This window comes from Polistes fuscatus, unplaced genomic scaffold (genome assembly GCF_010416935.1).
Source record: "Polistes fuscatus isolate 324 unplaced genomic scaffold, CU_Pfus_HIC Scaffold26, whole genome shotgun sequence".
Taxonomy (NCBI): Eukaryota; Metazoa; Arthropoda; class Insecta; order Hymenoptera; family Vespidae; genus Polistes; species Polistes fuscatus.
In genome coordinates, this window is record NW_025113103.1 from 1291340 (window position 1) to 1309746 (window position 18407).

Here is an 18407-nt window from a genome sequence, read left to right on the forward strand (position 1 = left end):
TTCTTCTTCTTCTTCTTATTCTTCTTATTCTTCGTCCACGTTCTCTTACACGTAGAAGAAGTTTACAGGCCCCCAAGATACTCATTTCTGTAACGTAATAACGGGTGTTCTGCACTCACGTATCCCGAAGGTGTGATCCGACATCGGGGCCTTTAATTCTTTGCGATTTTATGTACTATCAAAGTCTGCGGTCTGAAATAAAAAAAAAGGAACGAGAAAAAAATGAATATGGGAATTGCACCTTGAAGAATATTCTTTATATTAAAGAATAATAATAATAACAATAATAATAATAATAAATACAACAACATTTTTTTTCACTCACTTTCTCTCCTCTCTTCTGTTTTCCTATCTTCTAACTTCGTGCAATGAAATTTCATTCGTTAGTTTCAAGATCAATTAATAAATTTCTCTTCGAGAAATATTCTGAAACTTTTTGTTAATAAAATCGTTAGCAATTAGGCTCGTATTTTAAAACGAAATACTTTTTTGTATTATTTTAACTTTAAGAAACGAGACGTATCCTTTTGACCGACCCGTCGTAGAAAACACGATCAAAAATAATTTCGCCGCCGTCGCCGCCGTCAAAAAAAGAAAAAAATAAACGAAAGAAAAGAAAAGGAACAAGATCTTTTATACGTCTCTTCTCTCTTCCATGTCAATTACACCGCAAATGTGCTAATTGACGAAAGCAACGATTATTAAGGCCCCCTCCCTGCCCCCCCCACCCCTCCCTCCGCCCCTCGTACTACTACGCTTGGGCATCTGCGCGACATGTGGTTACACGGCATTCCACATCGCGATTTCCTGTAACGATCACGTAACTTTCTTTTTCCTTCGTTTTAATCCGAACGTGTACCTATTATATTTCTCTCATTTTAATTAAGCTTATATACCGAGAGAAAGACGCAACCTTAACAGTCTAACAGTTTCTTTTTTTCTTTTTTTTTTTTGTCTTCTTTTGCTTTAAGGATCGTCGAGCAAATTATTTCGATGACAAATAATTTCTTTTTTATATTACTTTTCATTTTGTTCTTTCTTTTCTTTTTTTTCAACAAAAGTATTACAAACGTAGAAATATATTACAACGTATAAAATATAAAAGATAATTTAAAGGAGAATATAAAAGAAAAATGAAAATGAAATGTAAGTTAAGCGTATATATATATATATATAGAAAGAGAGAGAGAGAGAGAGAGAAGAGGGTAGTGGCTTCGACTGACCTTTTTAAGGCGTGAAGGGGAGATTCGGTTCGCTTGGCTGACCCACTAGTCCCACCCTTGCGGGCCCTACGCCATAACGTAATGATCTCCGGTGGTACTCAACTTCTTAAGATTTCCAGCCGACTCGCCAGTGATTCTCGATTTAAATACTCAAAACATTTATTAACAACGTTTTTAATGAAATATGTGTCAACTATAATATTTATTATAATAATCCATGTAAATACTTTTTTAAATGAACACATTTTTTTTGAACACGTTCAACGAAATGATTAAAAGAAATCTACTAATATGGAAATAAAGAAATTGATTCGTTTATTTTTAACTTTAATGTAAATGTATAAGTTTAAAACTTGAAACAAACTATCTTTTTTCCTTTTTTTTTATTCGTAAGTCTCTCTCTCTCTCTCTGTTTCTCGAATAAGTAAGAAGATAGAGACATTTTTCTGCTTTCCTGATTGAAGTAGAAACGGCAGTCGGACAGGTGTGAGTGGCGTAGAGTGCTTCGAGTCGGCTAACATCAAAGGAACCAGCAAGAACTGCTAATAATAAAGCAGCCACTCGCAGGCAGTCGGCCGTGCACACGCGGCGTGTCCTTTTCCTTCCCCCTTTCCCTCTTTACCCCCTTCCTCTTCCACCCTTCTCGGGAAGGAACGCATGCCAACGTGGATCACATACGGTCGCACACATACTTATATTTGCAAATAAAACGTTCCATAGTTTTCTTTTTTCTTTTTTTTATAATATTTTCCATATAAAATTCATTCATACGCATTCATTATTCTTTTAGAACGTTACATTTCTTTTTATTTTCTTTTGAGATAACATTAGAGACACCATTTTTTCTAACGAAGATATATTTGACAAATTATTTTCGTAAATATCGTATTAATTTAATAGTATGCAATTTGATCATTTCAATATTTAAATCTTTTTTAAATTTTCGAAAAGATACTAACACCCTCTTACGTTCAAATGATACACTAAACTTTGCGTTATCCGAAGATAAGTTACCTTCTTTACCGATTAAACAGCTGACGCGATCGAAGCGCCAACGGCAAAACTACGAAGCTCTTATCTACAAGACGACTCGAAGTTTCCAATCTAGTCAACACATAAACATAGATAGTTAGTAAAAAGAATCTATAACGACCATTAAAAGTTTATTCATTAAATATATTATTCATGCAATAAAAATATTGCATGTTCTTGACATAATCCTTTTTCTATAATAAATAAGTAAAATCTATTTCAAAGTTTTACATTGCTAATCTTATCTGCAAATCTATTCGTTAGTATTTGGATGCATTGCACTGAGTTGCATGAACTCGTAGTTTCTATTCTTTGTTAAGGTATGTAATCATAGTTGCATTGTATACTTTCACAAGTCAATATTCTTGGCTATTTCGTACGATTAAAAAATAAACAAATAACATCTATGACGTTTTCAGTTTTATAATTTTATTTTCGTTATTAAAAAATAAGAACCATGGATAAGATGGCTAATGAGTCTCAAATACTCTCTTCCAAAAATATTGTGGAGGACAAAAGGGAAGAAGATGAAGAAGAGGAAGAAGAAGAAGAAGAAGAACAAGAAAAACGAGAAGTGGAAGAGGAAGAGGAAGACGAAGACGATGAATCCGAGATAGAGGAAATGTTATTAAAAGATAAAATTCCTTGCACACACGAGGTAACTATGACCCATGGTACTAAAGCAGTTATAGCTATTGCTGCAGATCCATCCGGTGCACGGCTTGCATCAGGGTCTATCGATTACGATGTTTGTTTCTGGGATTTCGCTGGTATGGATTCGTCCTTAAGAAGTTTCCGAACTTTGCAACCATGTGAAAATCATCCTGTCAAATGTTTACAATACTCTACTACCGGAGATGTAATATTAGTTATATCAGGAGCAGCGCAAGCTAAAGTATTAGATAGAGATGGTTTTGAAAAGTGTGAAACCGTAAAAGGTGACCAATACATAACTGACATGGCACGTACAAAGGGTCACACTGCAGGATTAAATTGTGGATGTTGGCATCCATTTAATAAAGAGGAATATTTGACCTGTTCGCAAGACAGCACTTGTAGAATTTGGTTGTTACATAGGCCACGCGGTCATAAAAATGTTATCAAATGTAGAGCGCAGAACGGCGTTAAAACAATTCCAACTACATGTAGTTATAGTCGAGAGGGAACTGTTGTGGCATGCGGATGTATAGATGGTTCCATACAAATGTGGGATCATAGAAAAAACTTTGTCAATCCATCCTTGACATTAAGAAATGCCCATGGTTCTAATAATGAAATATCCAGTTTAAGTTTTTCTTACCTTGGGCAAACCTTGGCAACGAGAAGTTGCGATGACACTTTGAAATTATGGGACTTGAGGGCATTCAAAGTACCAATATTTGAAGTTAAAGATTTATTTTCTCGATATGAAACAACCGATTGTATGTTTAGTCCGGACGATTCTATGGTGGTTACTGGAGAATCTTTAAGGAAAGGTCAAGAAATGGGTAAAATTTTATTCTTCGATACTAAAACGTTTGAACTCGTTAATGAAATACCCGTGACCAATTCGCACGTTATTAAAACTCTATGGCATCCTAAATTAAATCAATTATTCGTTGGTTGTGGAAATGGTACTGTTAAAGCTTATTACGATATCAACAGAAGTATGAGAGGTGCTAAATTGTGCGTTGTCAAATCTCATTTCAAGCATAAGCACATGGAAGTAATGTCTACTCAACAAATTATTACACCGCACGCTCTACCACTCTTTAGACAAGACAGACCTAAATCTGTTAGAAAACAAATGGAAAAGGATCGTCTTGATCCTGTTAAATCCCGACGTCCAGATTTACCAATTACTTCTGGTCAAGGTGGAAGAGTAGCATCATCCGGTGGTACATTAAGTTCTTATGTTATTCGTAATCTTGGACTCAGTAAGAGAATAGAGGATGATCAGGATCCTAGAGAGGCAATTTTGAAATATGCGAAAGTTGCTGAGGAAAATCCATACTGGATAGCACCAGCTTATAAAAAGACTCAACCAAAAACTATTTTTCAAACTGATGAACAAGATAGCGGTCCGAGTAATAAGAAACAGAAATCATAAATAAATTTTAATTAAAAGTAATAATAGTATTCTGTGTGTAAATATCTATAAGAAAATTATTATTTAAAATATGGAAATAGATGTATTTTGTTTTATGTAAAAGTATATATATATATATAATGAATATTATTATATAATTATATATATTGTTTTATAATATAGTATATTATTTATCTCCTAATTAAAAAAAGACATTATTATTATAAATATAAAAGGAAACTGTACGTTACATGTAATATAATACAATTGACATGGAAATACCTGAATTACGTTTTAGGTAATCATTTCGACTGTGTATATTTATCACCACCTAGTGACTAACCAAGCAAATTCACTTTTGGCTAGGTATTTTTATGAATAACTCTCGAATCATATATACGTGGGTTTATGGTTTACTAAAAGCGTCTGCGTGCTATTCGAATATTTTCAAAAGTTTGTATTTTGTTTAAAAGATGCAGTTAAAATTGTATTTAATCGCAGCTGCATGCGAGGACTTAGGAATTGGTATGAATGGAAATTTGCCTTGGAAATTGAAGTAAGTTTCATTCTTATATCTTATGGTAACTTTCACGTTCTTTTAATACCATTATCTCCTATCATATTTTATATTTAGAACCGAAATGGCATATTTTTCTCGTATGACGTCAAAAACAAACAATGAAAATAAAAGAAATGTTGTATTAATGGGTAGAAAAACTTGGGATTCTATACCACCAAAGTATAAACCTTTGAGCAATCGTATTAACATGGTTTTGACGAGACAATCTCTGTAATTATTTCGAGCATAAATAATTCCAATTTAAAACGAAACTTTTAACGAAGAATTCATAAATGTTTTAAACAACATTTCTAGAAACTTTGGATCCGATGCGATCTCTTGCAAAAGTATTACAGATGCACTGGACATTATATCTCAATCACCATTGTATAAACAGGTGGACAAAATATGGGTCATAGGTGGAAGTTCTGTTTACAAAGTACATTTACATTCTTCATTAAATTACTTTCTTTTTTTTCTCCCTACCAAATTCATATTTTAATCACAGGCCGCATTGGAATCACCGCATTTTCATCGTTTATATCTCACCAAAATAAAGAAACATTTCGATTGCGACGTATTTTTCCCGGAACTTCCAACTGATCTCGTATCGGTCAAGTAAGTTTCGTCAAATTTATAATTATAATCTTATCGTATCGTGAAATTTATAATTATAATCTTTCATTTAGGGATCCCAATGTTCCTGATGGAATTCAGGAAGAAAATGGAATTCAATTCGAGTATAAAGTTTACGAAAAACAGAATTACAAATAAAAGTCTGTAATTTTCAGCAAGCTACTGAGGGTAAAAAAAAAGATATTAAAGTACAAATACTACTGTCATTTTCCATAAGAATAAGATAAAAATTCATTATAATGCATCTAACATTATATATATATATATATTTTTATATCATAGAAATAAATTGTTCACTTGTAATAAATATTTGATGATCTCACTCGTTTATTAGGAGTCAAAAAAAGAAATGGTTATAATCTATTGATCTCAAATAATTCAAAATATAAGATCAGATCAAATAATTGGAATTTTTAGCCTGGAGGCCATTGCATCTGCCTACCACCGAGTACGTGCAGGTGCAAATGAAACACCGATTGTGCACCATCCTTTCCGTCATTAACAACCAAACGAAAACCATTATCCAGACCTTCTTGTTTCGCCACTTTTCGTGCTACTAACATTAAATGTCCCAACAAAGCTTCATCCTCGTCATCAGCTTTGGACAATTGGGGAATTGGTTTTCTTGGTATTACCAAAAAGTGTACAGGAGCTTGTCCATTAATATCATTAAATGCAACACACTAATAACAAAAAATACAAATCAATGAGAATCATGCCGAATAATGAAGGATGATATATATAGATAATAAATAAATATACTCATTTATTTTATCAATTATTAATAGCTTACTTTATCGTCTTCGTAAATAAAATTGCATGGAATTTCTTTACGCAATATTTTTCCAAATATTGTATCACCACCGGGAGTTGCGGTTTGTGCTTTTTCCACTTCGGTCGCCATTTTTCTTTTTAACGTTGAGTTTATCGATAATTTGACACTCGAATATACGATACGTTTAGACGAATTCAATGCAAGGTTTAGGAATAACATTTTTCAAGATATGTTTTCAATGAAATGCCCATTTACTAGCTATGAAATTTGCGTAATTAGTTTTAAGATATCGCTTTAGATTTTAACTTATCAACAAGGTCGTAAATATAAAATAAATGGCCGATTTCAAACTTGGGCGCGAAATTTGACATACTCTCATTAGAAATGTTTAACAAAATATCATAAATTCATTTAGAATTGAAGTTTTTTAAATAAATATAAATAAATTGTTATTAATATTAAGTTTAATAGTTTACAAAATTATAAAATGTTTTTTTATTCTATTATTATACAGTCTTTTTTTTAACTTTTGTAATAAAACATTACAATATTTAATCTTAGATGTGCATATACATATGTATATATATATATCGCTGATTTGTATACATTAATAGCGGATAACTTATATAAAATTCAATTATAATATTAATATCTAACTTCTTATTTACAATTACATGATATGGCAGTGTCTTTTCTGGTCTTTTAGGAAGATCCTAAATCTTCCAATGATTCTAATAGGTCTAAAAGGCCCCAGTCTTATCAAAGTTATTCTATTCTAATATATATAAGTATATAATTCATTTAATAACTTATCTTTAAAAATTTGTCACTTCATTGAAAATACAAAATCAAGTGTGCCTTTGTATTGTTGTTTTTTTTTTCTTAGAATATATCTTAAACAGCTTAAACATTATATGAGTTACTAATAAAATACCTTTTTAAATACTATACGTTATAACTACTGCATAATAAATTGATATATATATATGTATATATATAAAGAATAGATTAAAATAATATATAATAGCTAAGCTCAGATTTGTTGTATACATTGTAAAATTATTTAAACTCCGTTTATAATATAGGATTAAAAATAATAATTATGATATTATCCAAAATTTTCTATATGTACAAATAATTTTGGATAGATAGATAAATAAGATTCCATAGAAATAATTCTATCAGTCTAAACATACTTCTCTGCTTTGATAAATGATAAAACATAAATTTATGTTTGATTTCCAGTTAAGTTTCCAGTGAAGTATCTGTGCCTTAAAGCTTGAGCAGCGGTTAAACGATAATGTGGATTAAACGTAAGCAACTTTTGTAAGAGATCTAATCCACTTTCAACGAGATTAGGTACTACTTCGCTCAAAGGTTTTGATCGTCTATAAGGAAATGCATTCCAACTAAGGGATACGTTATCAGGCCACTCTTCTAATTTTGGTGTACCAATAATTCTAAAATATCACGTGCAAAAATGTATATAAATATATGATTGCATCTATATATAAGTCATATTCTTAATAATTAAAAATAATAATTATAATTAGGCTTACTGAAAAATTCTATCCAATTGGTCTCCCTCGCTAGTACCTGGAAATAATGGTTTCAACTTACTAATCTCAGCTAGTATACAAGCAGCTGACCACATATCTACAGGAGTTGCATATGAGCAACCTAATAAAACTTCTGGTGCTCGATACCATTGAGTTACAACCTATATAACAATATAAAATCTATAGAAAGTAAAGTAATTATTTAACTACAATAAAAAAAAAACAAAATATATATATAAGAAATATTGAAATTACCACAGATGTTAATCTCATTTCAAAGGCATAGGTTTTTGCTAAACCAAAATCTGCAATTTTGATTCTTCGTTCTGCCGTGACTAATAAATTTTGTGGCTTCAAGTCCCTGTGTATAATTCTGTGACTATGTAAAAATTCAATGCCATGAAGAATCTCCTTGAACATTTGTCTAACAATTTCGGAAGGTATACCTGTCTCTGAACATGATGATATATAAGATGCCAAGTCTTGTTCCACATGTTCAAAGACTAACCAGAGAGTTAAGCTTTCATCTAATGCATTTGATATTACTTCACTAAAGGGTAATTTTTGACGTTTGCCTTGACAAACGTCCAATAATCTGACCTGATTTAAAGAGATACGTTTGGAAGACATTAATCAAATAAATTCAATAAAAGGGGCAGCTGTGATCTAATTGAGAAATACTTACAATATGTGGATAATCAAATTTGTCAAGTTGTTTCAATGTTGAAATTTCTCTTACTGTAGACATGGGTAATCCATCAGTAGTCAATGGTACTCTAACTTTTTTAAGTGCAACAACTTGACCGGTATTTGAATCTCTTGCTTTGTAAACAGTACCATAGGCACCATTACCAATATAAATTAATTGTATGTATAACGCGCGTTCACCCATTAAAGATGATTGCATATTTACAGTGGAATCTAATTCGATGGCTTTCATGTCGGATGTTTCTTGATTGGTATTATCTTCGTCTGAATTTAATTCAGAAATGTCTCTTATTCTGGATGGTCCTGCTATTGCTTCTTCCTCTGTTGGATTTGTATGTTCTGTAAATAAAATACAATTGTAACAATTGTATTGTATCTCAAAATGAATTTGAACTACTACCTTCGATAGATTTAGTTGATTCTTCTTCAGCGTCCTTAGGTGAGTCTATTCTTTCGCTACTTTCCAAACTTTCTTCCTCCTCGACCGTGACGAAAGATGCAACCTCTTCGGTTGGTTCCAACAATCTAGACTTTTTCGAATTCGTAGGAGATGAGAGATCCGGTCCGAGCTCAGAGCTCGGACGTCTAGATCTTTCCGCCATCACCACATTTTGCCAATTTTCTGAAACACCAATAATACATTTTATTTATTTTATACATAACATATATCTTTTTACATTCCCAGAGTTACCATTACAAGTTACTCATTTTTTCCTTCGTTAGGAAACCACAGAATATATTTGAACAAATTGTTAAAAAGAAAAATACGAAGTTCATTCTCACCCTGTCCTACTACCTTTCTGATTAATTGTAAAATCTATAAGGTGTTTAAGAATAAAATATGTACTTTGAAAAATTACAAATTACAAAAATAGAAGATGCTCCCTGATGATACAGTAACTTTTTATTCTAAGTGGGAAAGTAAATATAGTTTTCTAGAACTCTTCTTTCAACAAAAATTTGTCCTCTCTTTTTTTCTTTCAAGCTGGAACAGTGAAAATGTTGCTTGCATATATGTATACACTTATGCATGTATGCGTGAGTATATACGTTGGCACACACCGTCTGTTTCGTGACATCTGCACGAACACCTGCGTTCGTATAATGGAAGAACCCTCGTCGCCCTTCACCATCTTTACGAAACACATCTTGTAAAACGTAATGAAGCCCTTATATTATACCCTACGAAATTTTATTCCTTTGTCTAACACGTATGAGAAATTTTATATTAGTATTTTTACCTCCTCTAAGGAGAGGAATTTCTTTGTATGGAAAAAATCAATTAAAAAACAGTTGGAGGAGAAAAGAAAAGAAATAAAAAAAGAAACTTTTTCTAATTCGTATGCGATAATGCAATAAAAATGAAAAGTAGATATACAATGTTCCTTTAATTTTTATCTAAGGTCAAGAAAAGTTGAATAAATAAGTAGGATAACGATGGTAAATATTTTTGAAGTTACACTTCTTTTTTAATAGAAATAGAAATTGATATCCAAAAAAAGAAAAAAAAAGAGAGAGAGAGACCTTTACCATCTCTTGGCACGGAAATAAAAAAAATACATATAACCAAATTTCTGAACAACGTAATCGCATCTCGGATGATTTCTTTTAATTCTTTTTTATTTTTTGTGTCTTTTTTTTTCTCTGTTATAACACACATAGATGTGTATGTGTAAATTCATTGAGCTTACTCGACGTATACGTGATTTTTATTAATGAAAAAGTATCGTGACGAGTGGTAGGGAGAGGTGAGTGGGGTAGGGGGGTTGTTAACGATACTACGATAATACGATACAATGTTACAAAGTGATGTTATAATTAGAATGAAGTGTTTCTTGCGGTCCACAAAGTTTGTTCGTTTGACTCGATTAAAATATATATATGTTTTTTTTTTATCAACTTCCTCTCGTGATAAAACATGGAGGACAAAAAATAAAAAGAGAGAGAGAAAAAGAGAGAAAGAAAACAAGAAGTCATAATGTGATCAAAAAAGAACATAAAAAAAAAAAAAAAAGAAAAAAGTAAGAAATAAAATAACTCGCTACGAGTGGTAGGGGATAATCTTAGAAGAGAATATCATCCGCGTTTCTGGTCGCAACGAAAATGCAGGCGCAAGGGGGAAAAAAGGTGTTAAGAAAAAAACAGAAAGAGGGAGAGAGAGAGGAAAAACGTGGAACAATTTCAATAAAAAAAGGAAGAATGAAAGAAGAAGAAGAAGAAGAAGGAGTGGGGATAGCGCCTTCTGAGAACAGTATCCGGGCATCCGGGACTTTTTCTACTCGGAGTGCGAGAGAAAAGATGCAGTGGGAGTAAAAGAGAAGAACGAAGGGGGGGAAGGAGGAAAGGTTGCTTGGTAGGAGGTAGAGAGAAAAAAAAAAGAAGAATGGAAAAGTGTTTGAAACCTAAAGAGAAGCGTCCGGTAAAGCTAACGAGTTTATGCAGGATACACAAAAATACGATTTTTCTCGCGTGTCATTATCGTGATATCGATTTTTCTTGACAAACGATGTTAGTTTTCGATATTCTGTACTAATGGAAATAAGAATTATTCGGTAAAGATCGTAATAGACGAGAAAAATAATGAATATATACGTGGAATGCATTTTTTTGTTCGTTGATCCTACAGCGGTAAAAGAAAATGGCGTCCCTATTCAAATACTTTCTTCCCCTACTCTTTCTCTTTTTTGTTCTTTTTGTTTTTGTACTTAGGATACACACAAAAGAAACGATACTTTTCTATGTAACTTTTTTTAAGGGACAAACGGGGGAAATGTTAAAGTAAAAGAAGTATATATATCGATATAATATAACTGTGACAAAACTAAATGTTGAAAAGTTGCGCAACGGAGTTATTTGGTATCTCGAGTGACAGAGCAGTAGTAAAAGAAAAAGAAGAAGAAGCTGTATACGTTTTACGATAAACGACGTTCCAATTTTCTTATTTTTTCTTATTCATCTTTTTCTTTTATCATTTAATTAAAATGTCGCATCATTTTTATAGGTTATGATCCTATTGTTCTTTCGAATGAAAAAGTATTGCATCACTACGAAAGGAAAAACAGACTCTGCTTATTGATTCAAACGTCATATTAATTATTAATGCAATGTTCAATCGATAACATCACACTATATACAAATATATATATGTAATATGTAACAAGGAATTATTTTATTATATTCGTAACAAGGATATCGATTTAAACAAAATATAATTCCCGTTTAAATCGTTCGAATCTCGCGCGTTTGATTGATAGTCATCAAAAGATTAATCTATCTACAATACACATATATATATATACTTGTATGGATGAGATGATCAACCAGTAACACGCGCGAGCGTTCACTCGTTGTGCAATACAACCTGAAAAAATATACCGCAACGATGAATGAAAAAGAAAAATAGATAGTAGTGGCACAAGGGACATTGGATACTCTTCTTGCTATCGTATCAAACGATAATTATATATACTAGAAAAAAACAACAAAAATTACGAGATCAGTAAAATACGAAATGTAGTTTAAGGAATATCGACTGACTATTACACCCACCCACATACACACGCACACAGTTGCGAAGAACATTTGTTAAATTCGTTCCTGTTTAACGTAGACCGAAATTCATACTGTTATCAAAACAAAAGCCGTTCACCGTAGATTCCCCTGTCCCTGCAGCACCTGCCCCACCCTCTTTCACTCTTTTACTCTCCCCTCCCCCCAACTACCGAAGAAACAAATAAGAGATTTGTATCGTTAATGAATATATATACACACACATATGCATACTCTCGCGGCGAGTGACAATTTGCGTAAAAATGTCTTTTTTTACATCCCATCGTTTTATAATCTTTCCAACGTGATAATTAAGTTAAATATACGACATAAATCGATATGACAACGATAAAATCTTCATTATATTAGATTTTAGTAGATAAACTTTTAAGAATCGTCATCATCATCATCATCATCAACATTTGAAAATTAAAGGGATGTATAAACGTTCGACAAAGGTTTTCTACCCTTGATTATGATCCTTCTTCCAAGTTCGTAAGTTTGAAGGAAACAAATACCGAAAAGAGAACGAATAAAATATATATATATGTATATGTGTATGATTACTTCGAGAGATAGAAATATAGTCTTTCACTTGACTCGATTTGATTGGCATCATTCGTTCCACAAATATTTTTTTAACAAAGGGTATATAAAATATCTTATCCCTTTATCGAATAGATCGTTAAATTCCAAATGCGTGTTGTTTAGTTCTAATTACCGACGTGCGAACGACAAAACGTTATCATCGAATAACGATAATCGTGGAATGACAACAAAAAAATATGGCGTCGAGTTTCTCAATCGCACCTAGCGGGAATTTTGAAAATCAAAAACAAAAAAAGTAAAATTACTTTTCTCTTCAAAGTTTATTCCCTACTTTTTTTTTTATTTATTACGAAAGTAATTCTTTCCCATCATTGACACATACTAAATACGATTCTACGTATAAGTGTGGTAAGTTTTTTTTTCTATGTAAAATAAATTTAAGTGCCGATGTTACGCGTGGGTTACCGTAACAAAGCGGTTATTCCAAAATACCTCGGGTGTCTCCCACGAAAAAAGAAGAACTTATACGTTGTTGTCGAGGTTCTCTGTTCTTTTATTTTCTTTTCTTTTCTTTTCTTTTCTTCTTTCTCTCTTGAGGCTACGAAGCACTTACAATTAGAGGGGACGAAAGAACGAAACTAGGCAACCCAGCCGCGACAAAACGAGCACAGCGTACCACCGGAAACGGTATCGTCGTTCTCTTTCTTTCTTTCTTTCTTTCTTTCTTTCTTTCTTTCTTTCACTTTCTCTCTTTCAAAAGAGATCACACGAAATTAGAAACTAAGGTAATAGGATTCTGAATATATCGTTTAAAGATCCGGAACGATACACGATGGAATTTAATGTTGAATAATAAAACACACTTAGGATGACACCTTTCTTTTTTTTCTTCCCAATCCTTTCAAAAATGATACTTCAAATTATTTCAAGAGTATGACGAACAATTCGAAAACACGAAATAACGATTATAAATAATAACTTAACGACGAAATGTTTGCTATACTAAATAGTCTACGATGTTCGAGGTACAAAGTTACTGTCGGCTCGTGAAATTCAGAGAACTTGAGAACTTGAGAACTTGAGAAAGAAAGAAAGAGAGAAAGAAAGAAAGAGAGAGAAGAGGTGCCGGCCATGGGCCGGCCGCGTGCTCGACGGGACGTCGAACTTGAAACTACGCCACCGGTTTTCGTGATCGAGTTTTATAAGAGGAATAAGCCATGCACGCGATGACTATTACGAATCATCAGATGACGAACGACGACGCGTCTTACGTGGAAACGATTTTAACTTATTTTCTATAATACTCGTCATTTTCTTATAAAAGATAGAAAGAGAGAGAGAGAGAATGATTCACATCAAACGATCAGCTGTGGCCACACACATGCTATCCGGTACTTTCTCGTAGATCCCAAACCTTTTCTTAGAACGAAACTTAGTCTCTTCCCCGTTGAGGGAGGGGAGGGGTCTATTAAAAATTAAAAAAAAAAAATATATACATATATACGTTAAAGAATTGAATACCTCACCGATTTTTATTTATCCACTGGCATTCCCTTCGAAGCCCTCGTTCCTACTCGCGTTAGTAGCACGATTATTGTACTTCTTAGGATCGTAGGCAGCCATACTTAAATAGAAAAAGATATACACCAGCAGACAGAGAAAGAAAGAAAGAGATAGAATGATAGAAAGAAAGAGTGAGAAAGACAAAGTGAGAGAGAAAGGGAAACACGCACACGGAGATACACAAAACACACACACACACAACGCACACAAGTATATACACACAAAATAGGCAGAAGAGGCAGAGAGACAAACGTAGAACCTTTGACACTTTACCGAGCTTACACGATTCGTGACTGAGCGAGGATATTCCGCGTTGATGATCTCTCGGTTGGCAAATCTTTTGGTTTTGTTGATAGAATCGCAAAAGAGAGAGACAGACAGAGAGAAAGAGAGAGAGAAAAGAGAGAGAGAGAGAGAAAGAGAGACGGACTCTCTCGACGTGGCGACGACGACTCGATCGTGTAAAAGCAAAGAGGTTTGTTTGAGAGACGAGACGACGAGGACGACGTTCTTCCCGAGGGCGGAGCACGGAATGGAAGGGAGTGGGGGGAACAGGACCGATACGTTAGTCTCGGGCCCGTAGAAGGTGCTTATTCGTTAGCACTGACGTTAGACTTTAAGGGCCCTCTTCTCCTCGTATTATTTTTCCTATTCGATAACCTTCATCCTTTTTTTCTTATCTTTGTATCTTTTCAACGATACATTTACTTACATCAAATTGAACATTTGTATTTTTAACATTTATTAGGATTCCCATTTGTATTAATTCTGTTGTAAGAAATGTCAGAGAAAGTGGTGTATGAAAGGAAGAGAAAATATTCATCATCGGTCAATAACAATCGCAAGCCACGTGTTATTTCTAACCCAACAAGTTTACATTCGATCGAAGATTTTCTTTTTGAAATATTTATCAGACGATCGTCCGATTTGTATCGGTTACTTTTGTAAGAAATGTCAAGTAAATATAATAAAAAGGAATGAAGGAAAAAATTCACCAGTCAACAATGAAGGAAGCCACGTGTTATTTCTAACCCAAGAAGAGCTGGTATCTGATGTTCTGTGTCCTTCTGTTGTTACGTGGCATCTGCTAGCTGCTGCTACTGCTACTGCTGCTGCTGCTGCTGCTGCTGCTGCTGTTGTTTGCTGATCACGAATAGAGCTAACTGGACACGCATCGATGACGAGTCTAGACGAATATTATATCCCGCGGCGCTAGTAAAACATGATGACGCTATTATTTAAAGGTCTCTCTTTCTTTCTTTCTCTCTGTCTTACACCGAACAACTTTAGTTTTCTACTTTCCTATTACTTTTCTTTCCCCGAAGTCTCGTGCTTTTGAAATTCCTTTTCTTACCACTTACAAACGATTGACGGTGTTTCGTATCTCACGTCTCGAAACATGAATGGAAATGCTTCTCTCTTATTTCGATTCGTCGCGCACAAGTGTGCGCGCGTGTGTGTGTGTGTATTTGTTTGTATTGCTTACACAAAACTTACGCACACATATACATACGGAAACGTGAGAGGAGTGGAGAAGGAAATAGAAGAGTAAGGAAAGAAGCACAGAAGAAGACTGTTCTGGAATTGGGTAGGAGAAATTTGTCGGTCAGATCAGGGCTGGGGCTATCGATCGTAGGGCCCTTTCAAGGGCTTCTTTAAGGGCCTCTCTCTTACTTATATCGTCGCCATTTCTAACTCCCTTTCATATTATTTCGTATTATAAATAAAACCCCACTCGAAATTTTTCTAGTATTGAGAAATAGATAACAGGATTTGGAATGTATTCCCTATAACCAATCGGATTTATTCTTTGACTATGGGCGGGTAATTTGGAATCGAGTTAATAGATCACGAATGAACGATTTTTAAATTCGTAGAAAATTTCTTACAGCGAATGAACAATGTTCGTAGCATCTGTGTGTGATTTTTTAAGTGTAAGGAACGTGGGATAAAAAGGAACGAACGAGAGGGAAGAAGCAAAAGGGTAGTAAGAAGTAAGAAGTAATGTTAAAGATAGATTTTCTCAGTGAACAAAGTAGAGAAACGTGAGATATATATCGATCGTTATCGTGGTAGAACGCAATTCTTATCGTTTTGAGAAGAGTCGACGCATGCATGTTGACTCGAAGGGACAAAGATAAATTTTGCTCTATTTCGAACTAGTATAACTGCTTACAAAAGTATCTAAGAAGAGTAGAAAATAGAACGTTTATCTTCGTAAACAACTGCTCTTTCTACAATGTTTTTCATTATTTCCTTATGGGTGCGTGTTTTTTCTTTTCTTTTCTATCTTTTTCTTGGTCTTCCCATTTACGTATTTTTCCAAGAGACAAAATGTAATTTAAATCGCGAATTCTAGAAAAAATATTTATATATGTACATATGTTATACCGTATAAACGTTTCCTTTTATTTAGGTTTACTTTGTATAGAGTATACCTATTTGTACACGAGTTTAGTCAAATTTCTTGAGAACACATAATACAACAACTCGCTGGCTGATTCATGGATTTTATCGAACGTGCTAAAATACAACAGAACTATGAATCGTCGGTAAATTATCCGTTAGATAGTCATATTATGATTCGTTCGACGAATAGGATTGATTCCTTTCCTTTTCTCTCTATTTCACTCCTATTATAAAAATATTATTTTATAAAAAAATGAGAACAATTTATACGATGTAATTTTACCTGTTCTTATGTTAGTCATCTAATGACTCGTGAAGCCATGACAAATGGATTATAATCGATTCTCTCTGCACGCATATGTTTACGTGCACATATGTTTCTCGTAATATGGCGGAAAGATGCACTCGTCGCGTGTTCCCTCGTTGGATCTGTGCTCTACATCCTTCGTAAAGAATAAAGAAAAAAACAGTTTTACAATCCCGATTCGAATTGCTAAAAATAGTCTTGACTTTTTAGACTACATCATAAACGTTTTCACCATATTAATCTGTCTAAGGGATCAGTTGTTGTTGTTGCATACGTTTATGATTTCATCGAAAATATTCATTTACCGTGTATATTACAAATAAATGTTAACTGACCTATAAATGTATGATCTATAAAATTATTCTCACCGTTTTTTTTAATGTCTAGCGATTAATTAGTATTTCGTTTTCACGCATTGTTTCTTTTTAATGGCTTACAAAAAACCGAACTGACGGAATTGGCGTCAGATGGAAAAGGAGTTTAGGATTGTCGAAGGGCCTCGTCGTATCGAAGCTTCCTTTCGCAAGCATCAACTTTAGGCATTATGTCGAGTTCAACACAACTGGCTTCCCTTCATTCCCTTCCTTCCTTCCTCCCTTCCACCCTTTTGATAGCTTATGCGTTCCTTGAACCAGTTGCTGCTGCTGATGCTGCTGCTGCTGCTGTTTCGTTAGATATATCTTCGACCTCAACGAGGTAGACGTCAGACTGGTTTCTGCCCAATTTAGTTGCCATACCTCACTACACCATCATCCTTCACCATGATGTTCAATCTGCTTTAGAATGAAAATAGAACAAAAAAAATCATATTTTTAGTGATCGAGTTGAATAGGAAAACATCATAGTGTTCTATAAATAAATATATTATAAAACTATCCTTTCAAATATAATTACGTTTAACTTTATTTTGCATTGGCATTCTTTCGAATTAATAATTGAGGAATAATTAATAATCAGGGACTTAAAGAGCAGAGTACTTCTTTACCAAACTGCTGATAATGTACCAGTAATGTATAACACGATAGATAATGACAATTGTCTGGTGTATTACCTAAATTCAGGTGTAATATTTAATATCTATAAAGATAATTAAAAAGAAAATCATCGTTTAATTGACGTAACGTAAAGATTCCTTAATGATTAAATTATAATTATTCTCAAAAATATATTGTACATACTTAAACTTTATTATTTCACTTAAATATGAATGACTATGAAGACGATTATTTAATTTAAACGGTAAATAAGTAAGCTATTCGAGTGAGCCACTATAGTGGCTCATCGACCTGGAAAAAATAATCGCAAAAGCCACTTTAGTGGCAGGCCGGCTAAGGACCATATCGGTAATTGCAGTGCGCTTTCTTTATCTTTTCGAGCGTCGGTAACTACCACCGTCGGTAACTACCACTGTAGGTAAATGCCACCGTCGGTAACTGCCACCGTCGGTAATAGTAGACTTAAAAATTTTTT

At 33.5% G+C, this 18407-nt stretch overlaps 4 protein-coding genes and 1 long non-coding RNA gene across 11 annotated transcripts; 2 read left to right on the plus strand and 3 right to left on the minus strand.

Annotated features, from left to right (window-relative positions):
- On the minus strand, window positions 1-520 carry LOC122518777. The gene is made up of 2 exons (XR_006304147.1): window positions 326-520; window positions 1-192 (listed from the first exon to the last, which is right to left on the minus strand). It is a non-coding gene; the product is annotated as an uncharacterized LOC122518777 (long non-coding RNA).
- A 1806-nt stretch (window positions 521-2326) lies between these two features.
- On the plus strand, window positions 2327-4358 carry LOC122518778 (gastrulation defective protein 1 homolog). 2 transcript variants are annotated; one of them, XM_043637872.1, is made up of 2 exons: window positions 2327-2575; window positions 2709-4358. In XM_043637872.1, exon 2 carries the CDS (start codon window positions 2713-2715, stop codon window positions 4342-4344), a length of 1632 nt encoding a protein of 543 aa, XP_043493807.1. In that variant the 5' UTR covers window positions 2327-2575; window positions 2709-2712; the 3' UTR covers window positions 4345-4358. The 2 variants fall into 2 exon arrangements, with proteins under 2 accessions (XP_043493807.1, XP_043493806.1); XM_043637871.1 differs by having other exon boundaries at window positions 2328-2575; window positions 2675-4358.
- Window positions 4359-4519: 161 nt separating this feature from the next.
- Window positions 4520-5713, plus strand: LOC122518779 (dihydrofolate reductase). Its single transcript, XM_043637873.1, has 5 exons — window positions 4520-4879; window positions 4958-5113; window positions 5198-5321; window positions 5391-5500; window positions 5572-5713. The coding sequence occupies exons 1-5, from the start codon at window positions 4797-4799 to the stop codon at window positions 5654-5656; spliced, it is 558 nt and encodes a 185-aa protein (XP_043493808.1). The 5' UTR covers window positions 4520-4796; the 3' UTR covers window positions 5657-5713.
- Window positions 5714-5825: 112 nt separating this feature from the next.
- LOC122518780 (histidine triad nucleotide-binding protein 1) lies at window positions 5826-6614 on the minus strand. Its single transcript, XM_043637874.1, has 2 exons — window positions 6312-6614; window positions 5826-6201 (listed from the first exon to the last, which is right to left on the minus strand). Exons 1-2 carry the CDS (start codon window positions 6510-6512, stop codon window positions 5932-5934), a joined length of 471 nt encoding a protein of 156 aa, XP_043493809.1. The 5' UTR covers window positions 6513-6614; the 3' UTR covers window positions 5826-5931.
- A 319-nt stretch (window positions 6615-6933) lies between these two features.
- Window positions 6934-17707, minus strand: LOC122518782 (cyclin-dependent kinase 4-like). Of its 6 annotated transcripts, none has more exons than XM_043637877.1 (7): window positions 17306-17707; window positions 16914-17073; window positions 8961-9182; window positions 8538-8899; window positions 8108-8452; window positions 7853-8013; window positions 6934-7753 (listed from the first exon to the last, which is right to left on the minus strand). In XM_043637877.1, the coding sequence occupies exons 2-7, from the start codon at window positions 16930-16932 to the stop codon at window positions 7522-7524; spliced, it is 1341 nt and encodes a 446-aa protein (XP_043493812.1). In that variant the 5' UTR covers window positions 16933-17073; window positions 17306-17707; the 3' UTR covers window positions 6934-7521. The 6 variants fall into 6 exon arrangements, with proteins under 6 accessions (XP_043493812.1, XP_043493815.1, XP_043493817.1 ...); XM_043637880.1 differs by lacking the exons at window positions 16914-17073; window positions 17306-17707 and adding exons at window positions 14185-14282; window positions 14495-15204; XM_043637882.1 differs by lacking the exons at window positions 16914-17073; window positions 17306-17707 and adding an exon at window positions 15217-15418.
- Between the last annotated feature and the right edge of the window lie 700 nt (window positions 17708-18407).

Excerpts from the sequence above, each read along its gene's own strand:
- LOC122518778 (XM_043637872.1), top strand. The coding sequence starts at position 2,713 with ATGGATAAGATGGCTAATGAGTCTCAAATACTCTCTTCCAAAAATATT.
- LOC122518779 (XM_043637873.1), top strand. The coding sequence starts at position 4,797 with ATGCAGTTAAAATTGTATTTAATCGCAGCTGCATGCGAGGACTTAGGA. Across the intron at positions 5,114-5,197 it reads GTTTTGACGAGACAATCTCT|AAACTTTGGATCCGATGCGA; the intron begins GTAATTATTTCG and ends CAACATTTCTAG. Across the intron at positions 5,322-5,390 it reads GTGGAAGTTCTGTTTACAAA|GCCGCATTGGAATCACCGCA; the intron begins GTACATTTACAT and ends TTTTAATCACAG.
- LOC122518780 (XM_043637874.1), bottom strand. The coding sequence starts at position 6,512 with ATGTTATTCCTAAACCTTGCATTGAATTCGTCTAAACGTATCGTATAT. Across the intron at positions 6,202-6,311 it reads TTATTTACGAAGACGATAAA|TGTGTTGCATTTAATGATAT; the intron begins GTAAGCTATTAA and ends TTTTGTTATTAG.
- LOC122518782 (XM_043637877.1), bottom strand. Across the intron at positions 8,900-8,960 it reads ATCAACTAAATCTATCGAAG|AACATACAAATCCAACAGAG; the intron begins GTAGTAGTTCAA and ends TTTTATTTACAG. Across the intron at positions 8,014-8,107 it reads AAATGAGATTAACATCTGTG|GTTGTAACTCAATGGTATCG; the intron begins GTAATTTCAATA and ends ATTGTTATATAG.